Source organism: Corvus moneduloides, chromosome 15 (assembly GCF_009650955.1).
Source record: "Corvus moneduloides isolate bCorMon1 chromosome 15, bCorMon1.pri, whole genome shotgun sequence".
NCBI classification, from domain to species: domain Eukaryota; kingdom Metazoa; phylum Chordata; class Aves; order Passeriformes; family Corvidae; genus Corvus; species Corvus moneduloides.
The window spans coordinates 18683809-18705378 of NC_045490.1; the positions used below are offsets into that span (position 1 = coordinate 18683809).

At 49.7% G+C, this 21570-nt stretch overlaps 1 protein-coding gene across 1 annotated transcript in view; it reads right to left on the minus strand.

Moving 5' to 3' along the window:
- The window catches only part of FGF18 (fibroblast growth factor 18), a 68447-nt gene that overhangs the window by 23996 nt on the left and 22881 nt on the right, over positions 1-21570 (minus strand). The window contains exon 3 of the mRNA XM_032125307.1: positions 17756-17936. Within this exon, the coding sequence (XP_031981198.1) occupies positions 17756-17936 (181 nt within the window). The remainder of the gene's footprint in view (positions 1-17755; positions 17937-21570) is intronic.

A 21570-nucleotide genomic window follows, 5' to 3' on the forward strand; every position in this document is an offset into this window, starting at 1 on the left:
TGAATAAGCTTATCTAGACAAGATTCAGTAAAAGGGGAGGCGGGTAGGTTGTGTGCTGTAAAAACGCCTGGGCGGGGACAGCTGTGAACAAATTCTGCCCTGAACTTTGCCACCTGCAAGCTTGCCATGACTCAGAAATAAGCCTGGAAAGAGAAACGTTCAGAGTGTTAGCACAGAAATTCCTCTATTTCATCAGGGTGTCTTGCTGCCTCCAAACACAGCTCAAGTGGACAGTATTTCTACAGAGGCAGGAGAACTGCTTGACAAGCTGCCAGGCTCTGAGTCTGGAATTACTGAAGGATGAGCCTCAAAAAAGTTCAGAAGATCTGTTATGCTCGAAAAAGCACCTAAAATGAAAAATAAAGGGCCAAACGCTGATGTCTTTGATCACTCTCATTTGAATAAACTCCTACTGACATAGTCAAGCCCAACAGACAACAACCTCAGAACCTGGCCCTGAGCTCCTCGCTGAGACACATCCAGAGCGCCGGAGTCTCTCGGGTCTGGAGAGAGTGTGAGCCCTTCCCATCCCCGCAGAGGGTTAGAATTACTGCAAGAGCAAACCCTGATGAAGTTATTTTGACTCTCTTGTTCCCAGTCTCAGCTGGACCCAATAAAAACACTGATGTACACAAAAATAACATTAAGGAGAAGATGACAAGCCCGGGAAGCCCGTGTGCTCTCTTGTCCCTGCGGAGCTGCTGTGTGTGTGCCCGGGAGCACAGGACAGAGCTCGGGGACCCTGCAGGACTGCCCACCTCCCTCGGGCCAGCTGCTGGCTGGCTGCTCATCCCTAGGCATGAAGTGGGTGTGATGTCAGCAGCAGCATCTCCTCTTACCAAGGAGTCCCAAACACATAAATCTCTCCACATACCACCCCCCAGATGGTTCCACGCACTCCAGAATCAGCCCATCCAGGCTGCACTGTTGTGTTTGTGAGTGCTCCAGAGCAGGGCTAGTCGGGAGAAATGTGCCAGGCATCTGCAGGATTGGTTGAATTAAGATTATCAGATGGGCCTGATACACAAAGATGTTAAATTCTACCAAGCAGGCTTCTTATTCTGCACCAGTAAAAGCTGAAATTAGGATAATTCATTTTATGGATCAGAATATAGATGTGTTTGTGCATTTTCTCAAAGGGACTCATTGTAACCTTCCCTTCTTCCAGCAAGTGAAAAATATGCTGAAAATAAAGTTGCAAGATGCTCTGGTGTTCTCAGTGGGATTCTTGTGGCTCTGGAACCTGGAGGAGCAGAGGCAGCAGCACAACCTACCAGAATAAAATATTCTGGCACATGGGGAAAATTCTTCTCTGTTTTAAGATTTTAAGCAGGGTTTGCTCTTAGAAATGGTCACAAACACTGTTTCAAAGATACCTGACTTCTTAATGCTTGTGCTGCTGAAGCTCCCTTTGCCAAAAAAAAGATAACTTATTATTAAATGAAGTACAGAAAATTGTCACTCTTGGGTGAGAGGGTATGAGAGAGTGTGACTATTTTGGGGTAAGGGTTAAAAGAGGTGGGCAAGGACTGATCTTCTACAGCACCTGGGGACACACCTGGAACCAGCTGTACCCTGGAGAGTGCCTCAGGGGAAGGACCTTGGAGGAAAGTCCTCTGCACCAGCCCCTTTGGAGAGGGTTCTCCCTACAGACGTAGCACAGTTCTTGCAGCTATTCTCAGGGCAGGAGCAACAGAAATAACGCAACAACCACCAGAAATCAGGTATCACATTAACCCTCCCTTTAGCACCTTTGGTTTCACATATTTATTTTTGGAAACATTTATCACGGGACTTCTCTTAAACTGTTACCCCTAGTCCTCAGCATATGTAAGACTATATACTTCCCTTTTACTGCATTTTAATTGCATGAGAAGTTTTAAAAGTGTTTTTTTTTCTTTCCTGGAGTCATTTGGGACAAAAGGCATCTGGCACTGGGTATTTAAAAAAGACCTGTCAGAACTGTAAAATTAGTTTTATGTTTTAATAAAGGTACTTTAAAAATCTCAAATATAATTCTGCATTCAAACCATAAGTGTTTGGATTAAGAAAAGCAGATCCCATGTTAAATCTTAATATAAAAAGTAAATCAAGTACAGAACTAAGCCAGTCTTCATCTGTACCATTATAAACAAGAGCAGCAAAGAAAAGAGGTAATATCTCCAACAGCTTTTTTGAGGGAGCATTCTGAGTTTAAAGAAGCAGCACTGACAGTATAAAATCTGTATTTTATTATATTATTTGCTATTTATCTCAATTTATCTAGAGACCCAGGCCACCTTTAAAGCTCAGACCCAGCCCCAAGTTTCCATCCAAAATTCTCTCCACTCTTTCTGTCCTCGCTGTGCTGGAGCATCCTTGCCCTCCTCTCCCCACCCTGCGGGAGTGGCCCCGAGGACCTGCATGGCAAAAGATCCCTTGAGGTGGCGGGTGCCACCCGGGCAGGGCCATCTCTGCTGTCAGCACATCACTCGCTCTGAGAATCTGCAGACACACGGACAGAGGACAAACCCAAAGCGCAAACCCTCCCTCCGACACTCGCTACCCCACGCCAGGACACCTCCTCACTCTCCTCCTTTTATCTCCCTCCACAACCTTTGGAGTGCACAGGGAATTCACCACCCCTGCTCCTACACAGACCTGAAGTATTTGCAGGCAGCCCTGCTGGCCACATCTGTGTGCCAAGCCCGAGGACTGGGCTGGCCCCACCTTGGCACAGGAGGACGAAGCCACCTTTGAACCCAGCCGAGATGGCCAAGCCACCCCATGTTTGCTGCCCCCATCTGAGCTCAGCAACCCCTGCTGGGACCCTCACGGCCAGTGCCACCGACACAGAGGGACCCAAGGACACACCACAGCCGTGGGACAAGAGACAGCCCTTGGCCAACAGCACCTTCTCCAAGGGCTTTATAGCCTGGCACAAGGCTGCAGCCTGACCTACGCCAAAAGGGAGCCACTTCTCCATCCAGGACCCCAAAGGAGCAAAGGAACCAGGTCACGTGGACTGAGGAGATCCAGTGCAAGCTCCTGGTGGGGAACTACCTGACCTTTACAGCCCTTTCCAAACCCAACCGTTCTGTGATCCGTGAAGTGGCTTTCCAGGTGCCAGCAGGCCTGGCCCTCCTCCGAGGGCACGGTGTGGATGAGGAGAGCGGGCAGGGAAGCATCACAGGTGCAGACAGGCTCGGGGCAGCCCCCACCCCCCAGCCCCAGCCGTGCTGTCACCTCCCTGCCGCCAGCTGCCCAACCTGGCACTTCACCACAGGTCACCTCCGGTGTGAGGAGTTAGCGCTCATCCCCCAAGAGGCGCCACGAAAAGGAGACACAAAAGCAGGATGCTGGTGAATGACAGCAGTGGGTGGCCCAGCCCTGCACACAACAGGCACAGCCGAGTGTGTCTGGCACCAGACAATGGTGGGGCTGGAGGTGTGTGGGGCGGCAGCGCCAGCGCCGTTCTCACGGCGGGGCACCCGGCCATGTCGCCTCACAAACCCGCTCCCTCTCCTCGCTCCCAGCTCTTCCCGGGGGCTGCGTCTGTTTTTTTCTGTGTTGCCCTTCCTGTTGAGACGCTTGCAGCTCTGCAAAGAAAGCAGGTCAAACACCCTCAGATGGTGTGTTTAGTGCTTCCCCTTGGGTTCCCATGGCTTCCTTGCCATTTCCCTGCTGCCCTGGGAAGCGCAGCCGCATTTCAGGGAAGCAGCCTGACCCCTGGGCAGAGTGCCTGACGTCAAGTGCTGCTAATGCGTTTTGCATTTGTGCTCGGGGGCAGGAAATCTCAACTTCCAGTGCCAAGGGGTTAATTATAATTTATATAGCAAGATCTCAGGCTGCGGGAATTTTTTCTCCAGCTAATTAAGAGGTGCAATTACCTTTGAGAATCAAAGGGATATTCTGGTACCCAGCTCTGAGAAGCAGATTACAGGCACTTGAAACACAAGGACATCTTTGCTTTTCCACATGTTCTTAGTTTCTGATATTGATCATTAACAAGAAATTGTCGTATTTCTGATCCATCATCACAGTGTCCTGCTGACCACCCTATGGAAGCCACTGCAACAGGGTAACACAGAGCACTGCTGCTTTCCCCACAATTACCTGTCCTTCCAGCAACATGCTCAGCTGACCCATCACCTGCTGCTTAGGGCAAAATTTTCTGCTTATTAATTAACAAAGCTTCATGACGACCTTGAGGTGGGCAATACCTAAACAGCCCAGTTTGCACTCAGACCACAAACTCGGGACTACTTACTCCCAAAGCAAGCAGTGCATTGATGAATGTTGTATTAATTTAATACTAATGATTGTATTGATTTGGAAATATTATTATAAGTAAAAATTATAAATTGATACAATAATTATAATAAGTATTGTATTAATTTAGTAATAAATATTACTAAATTTTCCCACGGCAGCCATTCTGCATTGCCCTGTCCTACCCAGTGGTCCAGTGCAAGCAGGAGGACACCACTTGCCACACAAGCCTTGGGGACTGTGGCTGAGGGACAATTAGCAGCAGCAGTACCCAGGAGAGACAACGAGCACCCAGCGTGGCTGGACAGGCCCGCGGCAGCACCCGTGGAACCCCTCCAGCAGCTCCAGCTGTGGGCAGCCTCACACCCTGCCTGGGGCCAGGGCATCCTGAGAGCAAATCCATCCCCTCCCATGGGCTCTGCCCATCAGCTCCTCACCTTCGTGTTTGTGCAGAGGCTTAACAGTTCCAGCTCTCTTCTCACCACTCCCGGAGGTGATTGCTGAGCCATTTGCAAAGGGTTAACGTAATCGAATATTCGGATGTGGGGAGAGAGAGGTCTGGGCTAAAGGCAGCAATGAAAGGCGCTGGGGAACCCTCAAAGTCCTGCTCTGGGGACTCAGTAGAGTCACACATGCAACACGGGCTGCAGTCTCAGCTTGGCACAGACTGCACAAAGAGATCCTCTGCCATTCATTGATTTTTGGGGGTGCATTGGGCTATCGCTCTCTGGGAAATCGAGTGCTTAACTTAGAAACTGATGCCATGCAGTTGTCAGCAGCCCACACATGCTGCAGGGCTCACACACCCGGCAGCAGCTGCCTCCACCCTGACCCAACACAGCCAGAAGCGAGGAGAGGCTGGCAGTGGGAGGAAGACCAACCTTTCCTCTAAAGGGGGATTCCAAGAGGAGCCTCTGTCCATGTGGGTTAGAAATGAAGCTCATGCTGGCAAAGCCAACAGGGGAGCTCAGCAGCTGGTACCCACCATCAGCAACTCTCTACAAGACTTGATTATGCAGTGGCAGCTTTATCAGGCTGCCCTTTGATGTGCTGACAGCAGCAAACTGCCTGTGTTGAACTTGTGGCCAAGCAGGTGGAAGCACACAACCCAAAAACCACACCACGTGAAGCGTTTTGTTAAATGAGGAGGAGATAACACAGCTGACACCTCGGCATGGAGAAATTCCTACTGGCACTGCTCATCTTAAAGGGAGCTCCAAGAAGCTCCTTTAGACCTGACAATCAACTTATCCCACAGCTATTGCCACCCCTGGAAGCCATCCTTTGATAGGTGGCTGCCAGAGGAAGGGCACATCTGTTGTCATGAGCCATTTTACAAGAACATCTACAAAACTACACAGACCTGTACTAAGCAGAGCATTTCCAGTACAACCGAGTCCCCAAACAGAATAATCGGTTTCACTTCAGGAGACTAAGAAAAAATCAGGAAAGTTTTCCTCTGCAAAAGTTGAGAATAATCAGGGTAGAAGAGAGGACGGCAGTTTTTAGAGCATTTATTACTCTATGCAGGAAGGCATCATACTCCTTGCTGGTGCAGGCAAGAGGTTGAGAAAGGACATGGCTCAGCCCTGGAAAAAGCAAGAGAGGGATTACAAAACTATGCTTGTAGTCTCAGCTTAACCCACGAACCTGCAAAGCATTCAATGAAAAAGATTGTAAATGCTTCATCAGCAAGACGACCAAGCTACATAGGAAAGAAAAAGAAAAGAAGGGCAGATCCAGAGGGAAATATATTTACACCAGCATTACCTTTCCCTACAGCTTGCTATTTATTGAAGAAGCAGCAAAAGCTCCAGTGCGCTTCAGAATACAAACGCTGACACGGAAATTCAGAGCCCTGAACCACTTCCAGCAGAGAAAATATACTGACCGCAGTCTCTTTGGAGGTCAAACAAAATCAATAGCCTTTCTCTCCAGTCTGTCTCTAAACTAAGCTTCTTTCAAAGACATCCAGAGAAAATGGATCATCTTTTGTTGTTGTGTGTGGTTTTGGGTTGGGCTTTTTTTAGTTTTGCTTTTTTTTAAGTGGTCAAACATTCATAGAAGCATAAGAACTCCTTCCTCCCTAAGCATACTGAAAGGATTGTATAGAAGTCAACACTGCCCATCAGTTTTACTACACAATAGATGAGTTATCCACTTCTTGGGGAGGAAACCAAGCTGGAAGCTGCTTAGTGCTCGGCAAGAGAGGGAAAAATAAATCAATGCATTTGCTTGATTGGGGTACATTTAAAGCTGGTTGTCAATTAGTTCAACACAGTTTGCTATTAGAGAGCACAACAATTTAGCCCCAGGAGCTGAAGTTTGCTGCATTTCCTCAGATTCCTCCTGCTGAGAGACAGATATTGGCTGCAGCCAGGTCAGGCGTAGAGGAGGAGAAGGGGTGAGGCTGAAGTCACAGCCACAGAGCGAGAGCCTGACATGGGATACAGCCAGTGGTGACCGCTTTCTTCTGTTCTGAGCACGGAGCAAACCAGCCTCGTGTCCAGAGAGGAGCAGAGGTGACAGCTAGTCCTCACACTGGTACACAGCATGCCTCTCCACTCCCCAGCACACACCTTCTAAGATCAACTACAGCTTGTACACCCTTGTGCAAATGGTATCATCCTTCCCACATAAGTGGGTCACCCCAAGCTGAGGGAAAGGGCAGAAGGACCAAAGGGGGAGAATGAAAAACTTTGCCTATCTCCAATTTTTAAAGTAATACAAATTCTTAAAAATCTCAATACAAAAATCTCAAATGGGGACAAACCACAAAAGTCACTTCCTAAGGGTCCCACTGAACGCATCCAAAGGAAAATCACTGCCTTCAGAGCAAGGGATCACCGACAACTTTACGTGACAGCTCTGTTCTGACAATCAGTGTTGAAAGACACCCACCAAAGCAATAATTCAGGCTGAGAATGCTCTTGAGAGGTCACCCAGCTCAACCCTCTGCTTCGAACAGGGACCATCACTCCTTAGCTGTGCTCCAGCTCCCCTGCAACAGGTCACTCTCTGGGCCGGTGACACCCTGATCCAGGAACACCTAAGGGTGGTAGCTACTGTGCCACAGGCGTGCCTGGAAAGGGACCGACACATCTGCAGCTGACTCGGGCCCCAGCAGGACTGAGCACTGACCTCGGCAGAGCGAGCTGCCCCGGGCCATGGCCGTGAGCCTCTGGTGCCCTCGCAGCCACAGTGAGTCCTGTTTGCCAGCAGGCACCCATCCCACGCTGCTGGGCTGCTGCTGTCAGAACCTCCAGGGTGTCTCCAGCTCCCCTTCCGAGCACAGCACGCGTGCAGCACCGCGCACCCCGACTCACACCACAGGAACAGGGGCTGCTCCCCCAGCCCGTGTAAGGGCACCTCATTTCTGAGCGAGCACATTCGGCAGCCCATCGTTAGCATCCCAGTCCCGTGCCCACACGGGTCTGACGGTGCTGAAAATGCTGGGGAAGCTCGGAACGGGCTCCAGCAGTGGTGACCATCAAACCCCAGCCCCAGTAGCAGCAGGAAAAGCCAAGGCTAGAGCGAGAAACAAAAGTGCTGGTTCTTTGTAATGCTTTTTATCTCCCCTCCTCCAGCCCCCCCAGGTGGGACAATTTACCCGGTGACTATAAAGCTCTTACATGTGCTTGTTAGCACCCCCAAATTAGTAGGTGCAAAGTCAATATCCTTTTGCCTATTTACTCCTAATGAGTCACCAGTCAGAAACTTCACTTGAAAAAAACGGTTACAAATGCAGATGCCGAAGCAAATGAAATAAAGGCAAGAATCACAAACCTTACACAAAGGCAAGGGGCTGGGTACACCACACAGCACCAGGCCATTGTCATCGCCTCAAACCTAACAGCTTTGATTTGCCTCCCACCGGCTAAAATGGTTTGAAATGCAAGGTCTGAACAAAGGTGCAAGACACAGGAGGAATGGGAGGCACTGCTGGGCACTTAATCTCCTTTCAGTCTCACACAGGAGCTCCAGGAATGGCTCTGATGAAGTCGGTGGAGTTTCAGGAGTGTAGGAAAAAGGATAATCAAGCCCTGGCTGTAACAGAGATCCAGTCCTGTGATCCCCCCATGTAACCAGCAGAAACCTTACTTGGGGTTTATCCTGCAGTTACCTTTAGGCAAGTTCCTTCGGCCCTGGAACCTGGGACTGCATCACTCATCCTAATGGGACAAGGCCAGCTTTCGGGAGCTGCGGTGTTCGCCTCTAACTCAACCCAACATGTGATTTGAAACCAGGAGCCCAAAGCACCCCTCAGTCTGCTTCAGCACTCACCCCTGCAAACTGTGAGCCTTGCAGCTGTCCCTGGCCAAGTGCTGGGGACACCGGGACATTATTTTTTAGATGTATCTGGCGCTTACATGCCATCCTGTTCCTAGCCCTTCCCTGCTGCTTCTCTACGCTGAGGTCTTCTCTGCCTCCAGAGGCTGTGAGCGGCATCCCCTGATGCTACAGCTCCTCTCACATTCCAACAGCCATTTCCTCTGCTCCTCATCCTTCCAAAAGCACTTGAGAACATCAGGTATAAACCAAAGCACACCAGCTGGAAGCCAGGATCCCAAGCATGGTACCCACCATACGGCCAAGCGCCAAAGGCTCCCATCACCATTGGGCTGCTCAGGAGCAACAGCCACTCCTTCTCTGCCCCACCAGCCCAGCTTTGGGATGAAGCCAGAGCAGCTGAGGACATGGACTCCTCTCCACTCCTCTGCTTCCCGGGCCTAGACCCTTCCAGCTAGCACAGCTGCCATCGCTGCTGGAGAAGACCCAAACTCGTCACAGCTGGAAGGCGGCAGGGTCACAGCAGATGGCAGGGGTTTGTTCATATTGCTTTGGGAAGAAAGGCACCTTTTTTGGCAGCTGCAAATGCAGAAGAGGAGAAGGCCTCTGAGCACACGTTTCAGCTCGCAGAGACAATGGCAATAAAAATGTGAGCACTACCCAGTCATGCTCCAAGTTCAACCACTCCAGGTAGCATCAGCAAAGAACAGACACATCCCCAAGGCAGCTGCAGCACAGCTCAGGGACACACAGCTCAGGATACATTGAGAAGGTCTCACCTCCTAGGTCACCATAAAAGCATGAATTGTCTGTTATGGGCAGCCAGAAAATACTGAAAGTTCTTCAGGGGCCAAAGTGGGCACTATTTATTGCTGGCACAGCTCATTAAGAGGGATGCTCGCAGAGTGCAGCCACGTGACCGTCTCCCTTGAGCCCCAATAGCCCCGCTCTTCCTCACTGGCACAAAAGTAGGTGTTTTTTCTTTTTTAGTGGGACTTCTCACTGCCTTTACTTCCAGCTCGCCTTCCACTTCTTGTGAGCACTGAGACCGCAGACGCTCTACACGTGTTCTCCTCTGCATCCGACTGGCAAGCAGTCTGGAAAATGCCAGTATTGGAACGGCCTGGATTCAGCGGTTTCTGAATGCTGATCGGACACTATTTCGTTCAAGCCACAGATAGTCATTTTTGGGGGGTATTTTCAGCTCCCTTTTTGGACTCTTCCAGATTTCCAAGCGTCAGGCATCAGCAGTTTCTCCTCTTCACAGCTTCATTATTTTTCACCTTTCTGCCGAGCCTGGGGCTCGGCGCAGTTCTGTAGGGCCTGGGCACTTCCCTGTTCTTGCAGACGGCCACGCAGTGCTACTGGCGTTGTTAATGTTTGCTGTGCTCCACCTTGCAGCTGCGGAAATTCCTGACTATCTGGTTTTTCAAAGGGCTGAGGTGAAATCCGAGCGACTGAAGTGCCTTATTTTTTTATAAATTTAACACCTTTCTTGAGGAAACCCCAACCTGAAAACAGGAATGGTCTCACAGCATCTAAAAGCACCAAATAATTACTTCTAACCAGGCTACCAGTGTGGTCTCCATTACCACTGTCTCCTTAGCATGTCCCCATCTGCGAAGCTTTTATCCTGCTGGCACACCACGAGGTGAGGGAACGGGCTAACCGGGTTCTGGGCTGAGGGGGGGACACACAAGGACACTGAGATGATGAAATTCACGCCACTTCGTTATACGTGAGGAACAAAGTTCCTTCTGTCTCCGGTGTCTGGAGGGTCCAGCCCCAGTGTCCCACCACCCCAACCAGCAAAGTGGAGCAGGAGATGCTCCAGGTGAGTGATGTGGCCAATGCCAACACCACCATGAAGTCTCCAGGCAGCTGACTTCAGGAATCTCAAACAACAGCTGAGTGAGGTTCCACAATACCTTCAAGCAGAAGTAATCTTCACACCAAGTTTTGCATTTCCCATCCTGTCTTTAATTAGGTAGTTCTTAACAGGGTTATAGACATTTCTCATTTCTTCCAAATGTTTCTTATGAAAGAAAAATTCTCTTTGGCCACTTGACATCATGCACAGGGATGTTCACCCAAAGCAATATGTACAAGACCATTTGTTGACAATGTTTTCCTCCCTTCCTCTCCGAAGTAAAAGCAATTTAAAACCCTTTTGGAAATGTAGACTAGCCTGTTTGCAGGATACTTTTAATTGCACCCCAAGAACGACTTGAATTAATGAATGACTGGCTAAATGCTTAGACATGGGAAAACCTCAGAGAGCACAAAACAAGGTTTGATAACTGACACCAACACAGCAAAACTGCAGTTGAGAACCCAAAGGAGTTGAGAAGCTCTCGGCATTTGAGCATAGAAACACTCCTGGCCTAGAAATATATTTAAAATCATGCCAGAACTTCACCACAGAATCACAGAATGGTTTGGGTTGGAAGGGACCCTAAAAATCACCTCCCAGTGTCCCCTCAGCAGTCCCCAGGACAGATTTCAGGTAGCCGTATTCACCATACTGACATGCACAGTGCGTGTCCAGAGCCATGGAGGAGAAAGGAAAGCCCTAAGTTTGTTTCTGTGTTATTTCATCAGAGCCAGGGAAGAACATTTAACAAAGCAGCTGCTTGACCTTCACGGGAAAGCACCATAAACACAGCAAGGCAGGAACAGATACCATCATATTGACCTGTCTTCAGGGTCTGGCATTCACATTTTCATAAAGTGTCTAAGAAGATAAATCACTATACTAATAATATTTGTATTGATTATCTAAACTGAAGCAGCAATCGACTCCATTGTCTCACTTCCTCTTAAATTGCTCACAGATGGGATCCTATTTCCTATTCTGCATTTCTAATGGGAACACTTAAATCACAGTGCAGAATTATATACACACACAAACTGTTAACAAAAACCCTTTTATGACTTGCATGAAAATAAAGATTTTTCACTTTGTAGCTCACTTTCCACTCCACACAGAAATTAAAAATGACAAATTATCAGCAGATCTCTAAATTACCTCTGCTCGTTATTTCTGGGTCCCTAATATTTGCTGACAGACAGGCCTATACTTTCCAAACCCTGATCAGCGCTTATGGAGACCTGAAGTTTGGACACGGAGTTAAAAGGAGATTCTTTTTTTCCCAAGGCTCTTTAAGCTATCTCAAGATCCAGAAGTAGGGAAATCCAAAATCATTGTAGTGTCAGAGGTAAAATAAACAACAGGTTTTGCTGTTACTGCAGGTACAAAACAAGGGCTGGAGAGACTGGACTTCAGGTGTGACGCTGGTTGCAGCAGGAGCTCAGGACAGCAGCTACCAAAATCAAAAGTAAAGGAAATTGGCAACAGATTCATTGTTCAAAATATGTTTGTCATGAATCAAAAAGCAAAAGGCTTGGATTTTTCTTAAACTTCTCATCCCGCCTAAGCAAGGCTTTTCCCCACCCTGGCACAGGCACAGACTATGGCAGAATAAAAACTAAAAATGTCTTCAGTGTACAAGATGCTGACCTTGTGTTTCACATGGAACTTTTCAGGGCCACCAGGAAGGTGAGGGCAGCCAAGACCCCTCGCTGCCCGGAGCAAGCTGGGATCCCCAACCCCAGCTCCTGCCCTGGCCACAGCTCCTGCCCCACGCATGGGTCAGCAAAGCCCTGAGCCACCCGGAGCTTCAGCTCATCCCCTCATCTGGTTTCAAGGGACAGCTTCACCACTGCCTCACTGCAGATGAAAAGGGGAACACAAAAATAGTACAGCTCTCAGGGATTGTTGGGCAAGAAGGGAAAAGCCCAGAGCCACAACACAGCAGCTGGACGGCTCAGGCCAGTCCCCAGGACCCATATGACTGTACAGCTGCCATGGTGAATGATCCCCTACGCTGAGGTCAGCTCTGCCCCCGGGCTAAGTAAGTGAAAATAAATGGTTTAGAAGATAAAAGGTCTTTTAAAAAATTTATTTGTCTTGTCGTGATGTCAAAACTGTAATGGGAAGAGACTGGAGGCAGCGATACGTCGGTTAAATGGGAAACAGCCATCCTGATGGTTCAGCACAATAAATTACAAAGCAGATCCCAGCTCATGCGGGATTTGGGGCTGAGCTGCACCGACAGACAAACCCTTGCACGCACCTGTTCCTGGGAAGAAAAGCAGCCTGGAAATACACGTGGAAAAATTGCGGAAATACAGCGATATTTCACAAATCCAAATTGCTGTTTGGACTACATCTCTTATCTTTCTTGTAGATAAATTCTGAGCCTTCCAGCCACAATGAGTTTAGTTTTTATTCCTGCTCTTCCCAGGAGAGGCATCAAAATTGATTTAAACTATTCCAGGAAGGGAAAGGGTTAATCAGATTTCCCAAGGCAGCTTGCTGTTAAGGTGCCAGAAATACTGAGGGGAAAGAATGACTTGCTAAAGATGGGACAATGGCACTGGTATTTTGCATTTGTTTCCAGGCTTTCAGATAGAACAAATGGGAGTCATTAGTGAAATGAGTTTAGGGAGTTCTAAATTAGCTGTCAGGCTGCCAAACCCGGAGAAGTGCTATGTCAGCCATTAATTCTGGAGAGCACTGGATTACCCAAACCTAGGAAGGAATCCTGCAAAATTTAGAGTCAATTAAAGGAGGCTATTTTGCTATAATAATATTTTCCACACATATTACACCTCCTCATGGAACAGAGCCCGCTTCTACCACAAATGAAATCTCTGGCAGGATGGAGTGTGGCTGATGTCTAGACAGCTGTAATGTGCTCTCCGTGGGCAGGTCCACTGGCATCCCGGGGAAGCTCCAGCTCGAGCAGAAGCTGGGGGCTGCAGGGCACATCACCCCGGCTGGAGGGGCCCCAGGAAGCAGACACCCACTTGCCTCAGCTCCTCGCTTTCTCTGTACCACCCAAAAATCACATCTGTGTGGGGCGTGACGTGTGTCCCCAGAGCGCCCACGGCATGTGGAGGTCACACCCGGCACCGTGTCACACCCCCTCTTCCGTTCCCTTCCCTCCCTGCTCCTCCTGAGCCCGCCAGCAAACCCAAGCTCTGTTAAGCCCCGAAACCCCCTGTCTCACGGGAGTTCCGAGCTAAACCCCGGTGAAGCCCGGGGGAGCCCTCAGGAGGCCGTCACTGCCTCAGTGCCCAGGGCTGGGATGCCGATGTCCCACCCGTGCCCTGCCCCTTGCGCAGGGTGTCCTCACACAGAGCCTCCACGCTGCACACTGCAGAGCTTATCAGCGGGAAGGTTTATAAAGCAGGGCGTTTGTAACCTCCTGGGGGACCCGGGAGTGTTTTTTAAGCTGTGATGGAATGGATGCCTGGACAAAACACCACCTGGAACGTGCTGATTAGTGATGTACCCACACACCCCACAGCCCAGCCTGCGGGACACCCAAACACTCCCGCAAATTAAAGTTCCCTCCACCGAGAGGAGCAAAGGGCCCTCACACCTCTCCACTGATGGCTATCACTGCTCACCGCCCCGCAGGACAGCGGTAGCTGGGGACAAATTAAACCGAAAATGCCGTGGCTGTGAAATACAAATGAGGCAAAAAATGCCTTCACCCAACCAAGAGAGCTCTGTCTCCCCAACTGCGCCGGATACACAGATCGTGAACAAACAGGATAGAATGTCTTCTGCCTTTTGTGAAATGAAAATAAATGAAAGGATCTAAGGTTTCAGGTCACTGATCCCTCTCTTCCCTATCTGTACCATTTATCGGAGGTAGAATATAAAGGTTCCAGGTCCTTTTCTCTTTTTTTTGTCAGCATTTTAATGGTTGTTTTTCCTCCTTCACCCTTTCATTTTCTGAATGAAAGGACCACTTAGGAACCTGTAAAGTAATAATAAGCTTATAACAGGAATATTGTTTTTCTGGGCCAGTGCAAACTCCTTCTGAATAGGTTGAAGAGATTAAAGTAAAAATGCAATTTGTAAATAGATCAATCCTTTAATTAGTTTATAGTCTGTTAAGAGATAATATTTTGCTCACATAGATCATCTGTTATCTAAAGATCTCAGAGCACTTTAGGAACATCAATTAAGCCTTAAAAAAAAAACAACCTTGGGAGATAGGTAAGTGTATTTAGATTAATTAGTGTTGCTGTGAGCAGCAGGCATTATTATTAGATTTAATTTAGTCCAATAATTGACTTATCCGTTAATGGATTCTAATTCATCTGAGAAGGGATCAAATCCATCTGATTAAAAGGATTACATCGACTCAATTAATTCTATTAACTGACTTAATTTGCCATTTAATAATCTGACACACGGGGCCAGATCTTGGCCCCAAAGAATGCATAAACCAAAAATTACACACCGGAATTATTATGACAGCAGAATTATGCATTGCAGAGCATGCATTCATGCATTTTGCCATGCACACGGCATTTGCACACCTGGATAGAACAGTCGAGGGGGATTCCTCTGGCCGGATCCCACCAGCCCTGCAGCATCACTGCTCCCTGAGCTAGGGCTGGCTGCTCCTTCTGCTGTACTTGGGGTGGGGGCTTGGAAAGGAGCAATTCCCTGCCTGAGATCTGCCACTTCCCCTCTGTTCTGGGCATTCTCTGCAACCAAGAGGTGAGAAGTTTTACAGAAGTCAATAAAACCTTGCAATAAAAGTAACCTCCCTTCAAAGGCAGGACAAGCCTCCCATTTGGAAGCAGGATATGTGCAAAAAAAAAAAAAAAAAAAAAAGGCATCTGGACACTGTTGTGAATGTAAGGGAAGAGGGGAAAGAGGTGCTAAAACATTATTTGTTCCCCTATCCTTGAAACGGGCTGGTGCTAATGGGCTGGTGATGAGCACCATGGACCTTCGCCGCGACAGAGCTTCCCACGTGAACGCTGAGCCTGCGGGGCCCTCGCCTGATGTCACCTTCTCCTAACGGGCCGAGCTGCTGAGAGAATTCACGGCTGGAGCCAGCTCCCGGGCACCTTTTCCCACGTCTCTTGCCTTTTCTCAGACATTTCTCAGACTTGCTTGTCCTCCCAAAGCCTTCCCCAAGGCGCAATCCTTCCGCCCCCAGCCCCCATCCCCTCGCCGTGCCCTCCCCCAGCAGGGACGGCAGGAGCCGGGCAGCCGGTGCCATCTGCGAGGGTGGCACAGCCCAGAAGCCAGCGGGCACCCCCGAGCGCAGCCCGGCTCTGTCACAGCGTGCCAGCACGGAGGCAGGCGGAGAGGGAAGGAGAGGGAAAGGGCAGGAGGACACGCAGCCATCTGCTGCGTGGGAGGAGAGGTGTCCTCCTCCAGATGCAGACCTGACCAGCAAGGCGGAGATGTGGATCAAAAGTTTGCAACTGTTGAGATCCCCAGACCCGGTTTAAGCCTCTCTCTGGTCTTGATCAAAGGTTACTCCATAATAATGCCTCAGGGGGAGGGATTCCTGGCACATAATGAACCCTGTGTCATTGCCTTTGTGTCCAGGTTTGGTTGTAACACAGATGGTTCTCACTCCAGTAACTCCGACATCTCTCCCCCCTCCATTATTCCAGACAGGAGCTCGGCGTGCTCACATCCCGGCCCGCCGTGTCCCACCTCACTGTCTCCCCGACTGCCATGCTCCGAGCGCTCCGTGCCAGGCAGGACCGTGAGCAGATTTCCATAACCTTTCACAGGGCTGGGGCGAGAAGGCTCCGCAGCCGCGGCGGGTGGGATGGGGAGGCTGCGGGGAGGGAGCCGGGCGGGGTGTGCGGGGTGCTGGCCGGAGCCCTCCGGCAGCCGGGAGCGGGGCTCTGGAGGCAGGCAGGGACGGGTGCCGGAGCTCCCAGCCGGGAATCTCGGGCTCCGCCGCGGCAGCACCGCCCTCGGCCACGAGCACGCTCCGCACGCGCGGATTTGTTGTTCAGACACGATTGCATATGTATGAAGGGGACAAGATGGGCTTTGACACATAAATTAGCACTTGTCAGCTGCTCCCGGGAACACTTCCCTGCTGCACCCACTGTAAATGCCGCCTTCTTTCACGGAGAGGAAAACTCCATCACGGCACCTGACAGCCACCGCGGGCAGGAGCCGTCCCCGGGCGGCGGCGGCAGCGCCCCGCGACTCGTTTACACATCAAACCTCGGGAGCATGAATGCAATAAATGACACAATAATTAGCAGCCAAGTGGCACTTTTCACTCCTGTAATATCAGGAAATTTGGGAATGACAAAGGACAAGGTTGATGAGACCTCAGGGCAGGGCTTTCTCCGAGACAGGGGCTGACTGCACACAAGCGCCTTGGGGGTCACTTCCTACCTGCCAGGTGCTCTCTGGCTGTCGCTCACGCTGCTCCTGCACCGCGCCGGCAGCGGCGGCAGCTGCCCTCGGTGCTCAGCGTGTGCCTCACCCGTCCTGAAGCTTCCTGAGGGAACAGCCGCTCCCAGATTTCGACCTGTCCTCCTCGTAGCTCACCTCCACCTCACCAGTGCTGCAGCAGACAATCCCACACGAATGGTGGTGCCAGCAAACTCACACACACACACCCCTTTGCAGCAGCACGGGAACGCGCGGGGCTGCACATCCCAAACACAAACAGGACCAGTGTTCTGAATAGCCCTAAAAGCCTCCCAACAGCCAAACTGAGCAAAAGCTTCGCAGCCACAACCATCTCAAAACGAACCAGAATTACAGCATTTTTCGCAGCCCAGCCTCTAGCAGCATTTCCAGCATGTTGCTTGTGTGCAAATCACAATGAGAATAGTTGAACGCGCTGCTAGCACAGGGCAAGTATTGCTTTTCCTGCAAGATCCACACACTCAGAGATTCAGCTTGAGCTCTGGGGTACTCTCAGAGCTCTCAAAGTCTAATTTCAGTTCAAACCCAGTATCCCACCACCTGAAAGATGAGAGTGCTTAATTCAAACACTGGATTCACCCAACACAAGCCCAAGGGATCATGGGGAAAGGACTTCCCCAACCACCAATTTAGGTATCATTTAAGAATTGCAGTAAACACACAGGGAGCTCATGGCTTGGGCAGAAAGACATTCTTCTCTTCAACCATATTCTGATAAATTGGGGCATGGCAGTACTGTGGGACCTGCCTGCAGCTGGGAGGCAGCTCCAGCAAAACAAATCACATGTTCTTGACCTGGAAAGGGTTTTTTCCTTTTATCTTCTTTTTTATTGCTCTTACTATTTTTCTCCCAAGAGGTTCTTAGCACAACAACCTGGATTAAAGCCTTTGACCTGATGTCTGGGGGATCCCAGTAAATATTCTTACCATATTTATCTCCATCTTCTCCTTTGGCACTGATCCTCCTGCCGAGCACTTGGATGTGCTTCCCGCTTGTCCTGCTGTAGAGCTGATAGAGCCGAAGCTGCTTCCTGCTCACATCGTCCCTCGCTCGCGTCTGGTTCTCCACGTGTATCCGAAAATCCACGTTCTCCTCAGCAGCAAACATCTGAGAGGGGTGGGAGTGGGGACAGAGAACAGGACAGACCATGAACACAACAAGGCTCTTGGGCAGAGGGACTGCACACCAGCCTGCCAAGGGCACGTGGCACTGGAGGACTCGGATTTGGCTGCCCTCCACTTGGCAGTGGTGCCAGGCACTCAGTGTGTAATTCCACTCAGAGCTGGCTCTGTGAACCAGTGAACCAAACCTGGGGGGTTACTGTCAAACCGGGTCTTTTGAATAAAAACTTCTGCTTGGCCCTGCTTTGATTTAATCCTGGTCAGCCACGCTGACCATAAATCAGGCTCTCCACTGCATGTGCACAGCCTCTGCCAGGTTACATGGGCACAAATTGGAGAGTGGGGACAGACAACCCCTTCTCAGAGATTTGGTGCGTCACCCTCAGCAGCTGCACTGATTCCCTGGATCAACTGCAGGGAGAAGTCAAGGGGAAAAACTGTTTGTGCTGCCCTTAGCCAACTGGACTTGAGCTTCACACTGGCACAAAATCCACTATGAGTGTCACTTGTACACTCTGCAGCTTGACTCTTTGGCCAGCTCTGCCCTTCGGTGAAGCCATCTCATGGTCACCATCCATGGACGTGTTTCTGTCTACCTCAACAGGGCCACGGGAGATCTCTCTTGGGGAGAGATCATGAGGAGTGGTGAGAGTCAAACCAGCTTTTCCACCAGTGATCAGCCAGGGTCTGACAGCCTCAGCCACCTCATCTGTTTGCTCTGGCCAAGGCAGTAAATTAACCTTAGTTCACTACAGCCTTAAAATAGCACCATAAACTTTTTGTTTAGTTTCCTATCTTAAGTATTCCCAAGAAATACCAAAACAGGAGTCCCACATTTCCTTCCAAAGAGTCATCCTGACTTGCCCAAGGTCAGAGGACCCCACAACACCAATGTTCTCAAGATGCCCTCCCAAGGGGGAGACTGGGCAAAGCACTTCACACCCAAACACTATGAAAGCCCAAAAATTGCTCTGTGATCTGTCCATCTGTGGTCTGTGGACCATTTGCACCACAACGTCCACACTGTCCACTCCAAACTCACAGATGAGCAAAATTTTGGTGGCAGACTCCCTTTACAGGACAACAAATCACTTAGAAACATGGCCTGCAAGCAAAAGTGATCTGATGTATCAGTGTGGGGAGGCAACTGGCAATGAAAATGAAAGAGGTTAATAAATCCTTGTTCAGATCCATTCCAGACTAAAACACATAAAGAAAGTGGCCACAACACACCAAATAGCCCCACTCCAGCCTCCTGCACATCATCTCACACCAGCAAGTACTGTGAAGCCTGAAGGTCAAAACCTCAGCAGAACTTTGTAGCATTTCCAGTTCTCTAGGGGACACCCAGGCCTGCAGCAGGAGGAGAACTGCAGGCAAGCAGTGCTGCCTAGCACCAGACCTCCAGAAAGCACTCTGAGCCAAAGCCCAAGTTCAGCACAGTGGCAACAGCAGTGAGTTCACAGCGATGCTGCGGGATCGCCTTTGGTGCTGCTGTTACTAAAAGCTGGGATTTTGCTCTTTGACTTTTTGGAGAGAAAATGATTTAGGTCTGATTTGGCTGTCAGAAGCCCATAGGAAGCTGAAGGCACAGGCTGGGCAAAGGGGGGCTTAGGGCAATGCTGGGACATTCACAGCGATGTCAGAGGTGACACACAGGGGTCACAATATTTCCCACTCTCAGCAAACAGCGCAGCCAGGAGCTGTGACCCAGTGCTGAGGATGCCAGAGGAGGAGCAGCCGTGGCCCCGGGCCAGAGGGCAGGGCAGGATGCCACAGCGGGATGCTGACAGAGCTCTGGTCAGCACAGAGCTGGGCTCTGCTCGCCCCGCACTCCCCAGGTACCACAGCTACACCTGAGCGCAGGACTTGGCTTTTGACAGCAATAATAATAATTTCTTTTTTTCCTTGCTACGTCTTTTCTTGCTTTCTTTTCAAATGCCATTGTTGCAAAGGATGCTAAACTACCAAACCCAGAGATGTTGCAGTCATGCTGACAGTCTGCCTCATGCCCACAAAGCAAGGCTATTTGCAGTTAAAATTCTGGCTCCATCATTTTAAGATTTAAAACAGATTTTAAATCAAGATGACGTCGTTACATTGCTTTCACCACATGTTAATGAATTTCACATTTTTCTAGGAAAAAAACAAAACAGGTGGGATTTGAAGTGGGGGGAAGGGCAGGTTGCTTTCTTATTTGGAAACTCCCAACAGAAGAGGCAATCTGTTTTCCAAAACATGTTTTAATTCTCTTCTAATTGTCTCTGGAGCACTCACACTGCAGAGGCCCCAGCCCGTAGCTGCAGTGCCTCGGTGGGCTCGGGAGCACCCACGGAGCATCCTGCACTGTGCTCTGCTCCAACATGTCACCAACACACCTGGGCACCTTTGTCACCATTGTCCTGCCTAAGAACAGCTAATTGAGTGCTCCTTCCCTTTGCAAGAGGGGCACCAGCAGCACAGGGGGGTGACATCTCCTCCTCCCCCGTCCAAGGAGCTGGCTGGCATCACCTTCAGCCAAGCCCTGAAGTAGTTGATGCAGGGATCAGCAGGTGATGCTGACTCTGAAATACAGTCAGCCCAGTGTGTATCACTCCATCACTTCCCTAGGAAGAGGCCCAGCTCTGACCCAGGGCAAAAATCCTGGAGGAGGAACATGCTGCAGGTTCCCCTTGCAGCTGACCTCTCCCCTGGCCAGAAGCCATGGTCCAGAGCAGCAGTGAAACCACCCGGATTTAGCCTCCTGCTTAAAGATAAGCTCACACTTAACCACTCTGTGGAAACAGGATGCTCTGCTGGAGTGTGGCCAAGGGGAATTAACCATGCCAGCGTGGGCTGCATCTGGCCTGCAGCAGAGAGTATCGATACCCAAAAATAAAAATTCATGTGGTGTTGATTTCATGAGATAAAACCTGTTTGATCATTGCTAAAATCCACTCTCACAGGACCCCTTCCCTACAGGGTGCACTCCCTCAAGCAGCAAACCTCTCTGAGATAAGAAGGTCCATGTATATATACACCATAAGAGAGACTCTTCCATAAATCTCAAAAAAATTGGTAACATATGTCTCCTTCGGCAACTGATCACCAACACTCAGTCAAGGAGGTCACCTGAAACCAAGTACATCCACCCCCAAACACACTTGAATGCAGAAATGTCTTTAAGTCCCTTGAACTAAAGGGCTTTCACTCCTGTTCACCAAAGCAAGTTTTCCTTTTTTATTCTCACTATAGAAATGCTATTACTGCACAAAAACATATCATACACAAAATGAGAGCCTTGTTTTGCCTTTCAGGCTGACCATCCACACCTCCATGCTGTAGGCAGCCAAACAGACTCCACACAGCAGGTCCCTCAAGGGAAGGGCTGCTGGCACCTTCTGGCTCCTGAGCAGCACTGTGGGACACCCTCTGGGGACAGGAGACTGGACTCCTCCAGGGATTTGGGGTTGTATTATGGTCTGTCTGGCATCTATCCAGCTGGTGTGGGCCGCTGTCTGTGCATGCCAACTTCAGCATCTCAGGATGGTGGTTTCATATAACTCCATCTCATTCTTTGGCAACAATTTATAAGCTGCAAAATCCCAGTTGTTAAATCAGAGCATTGAGTTTGGTTTCAT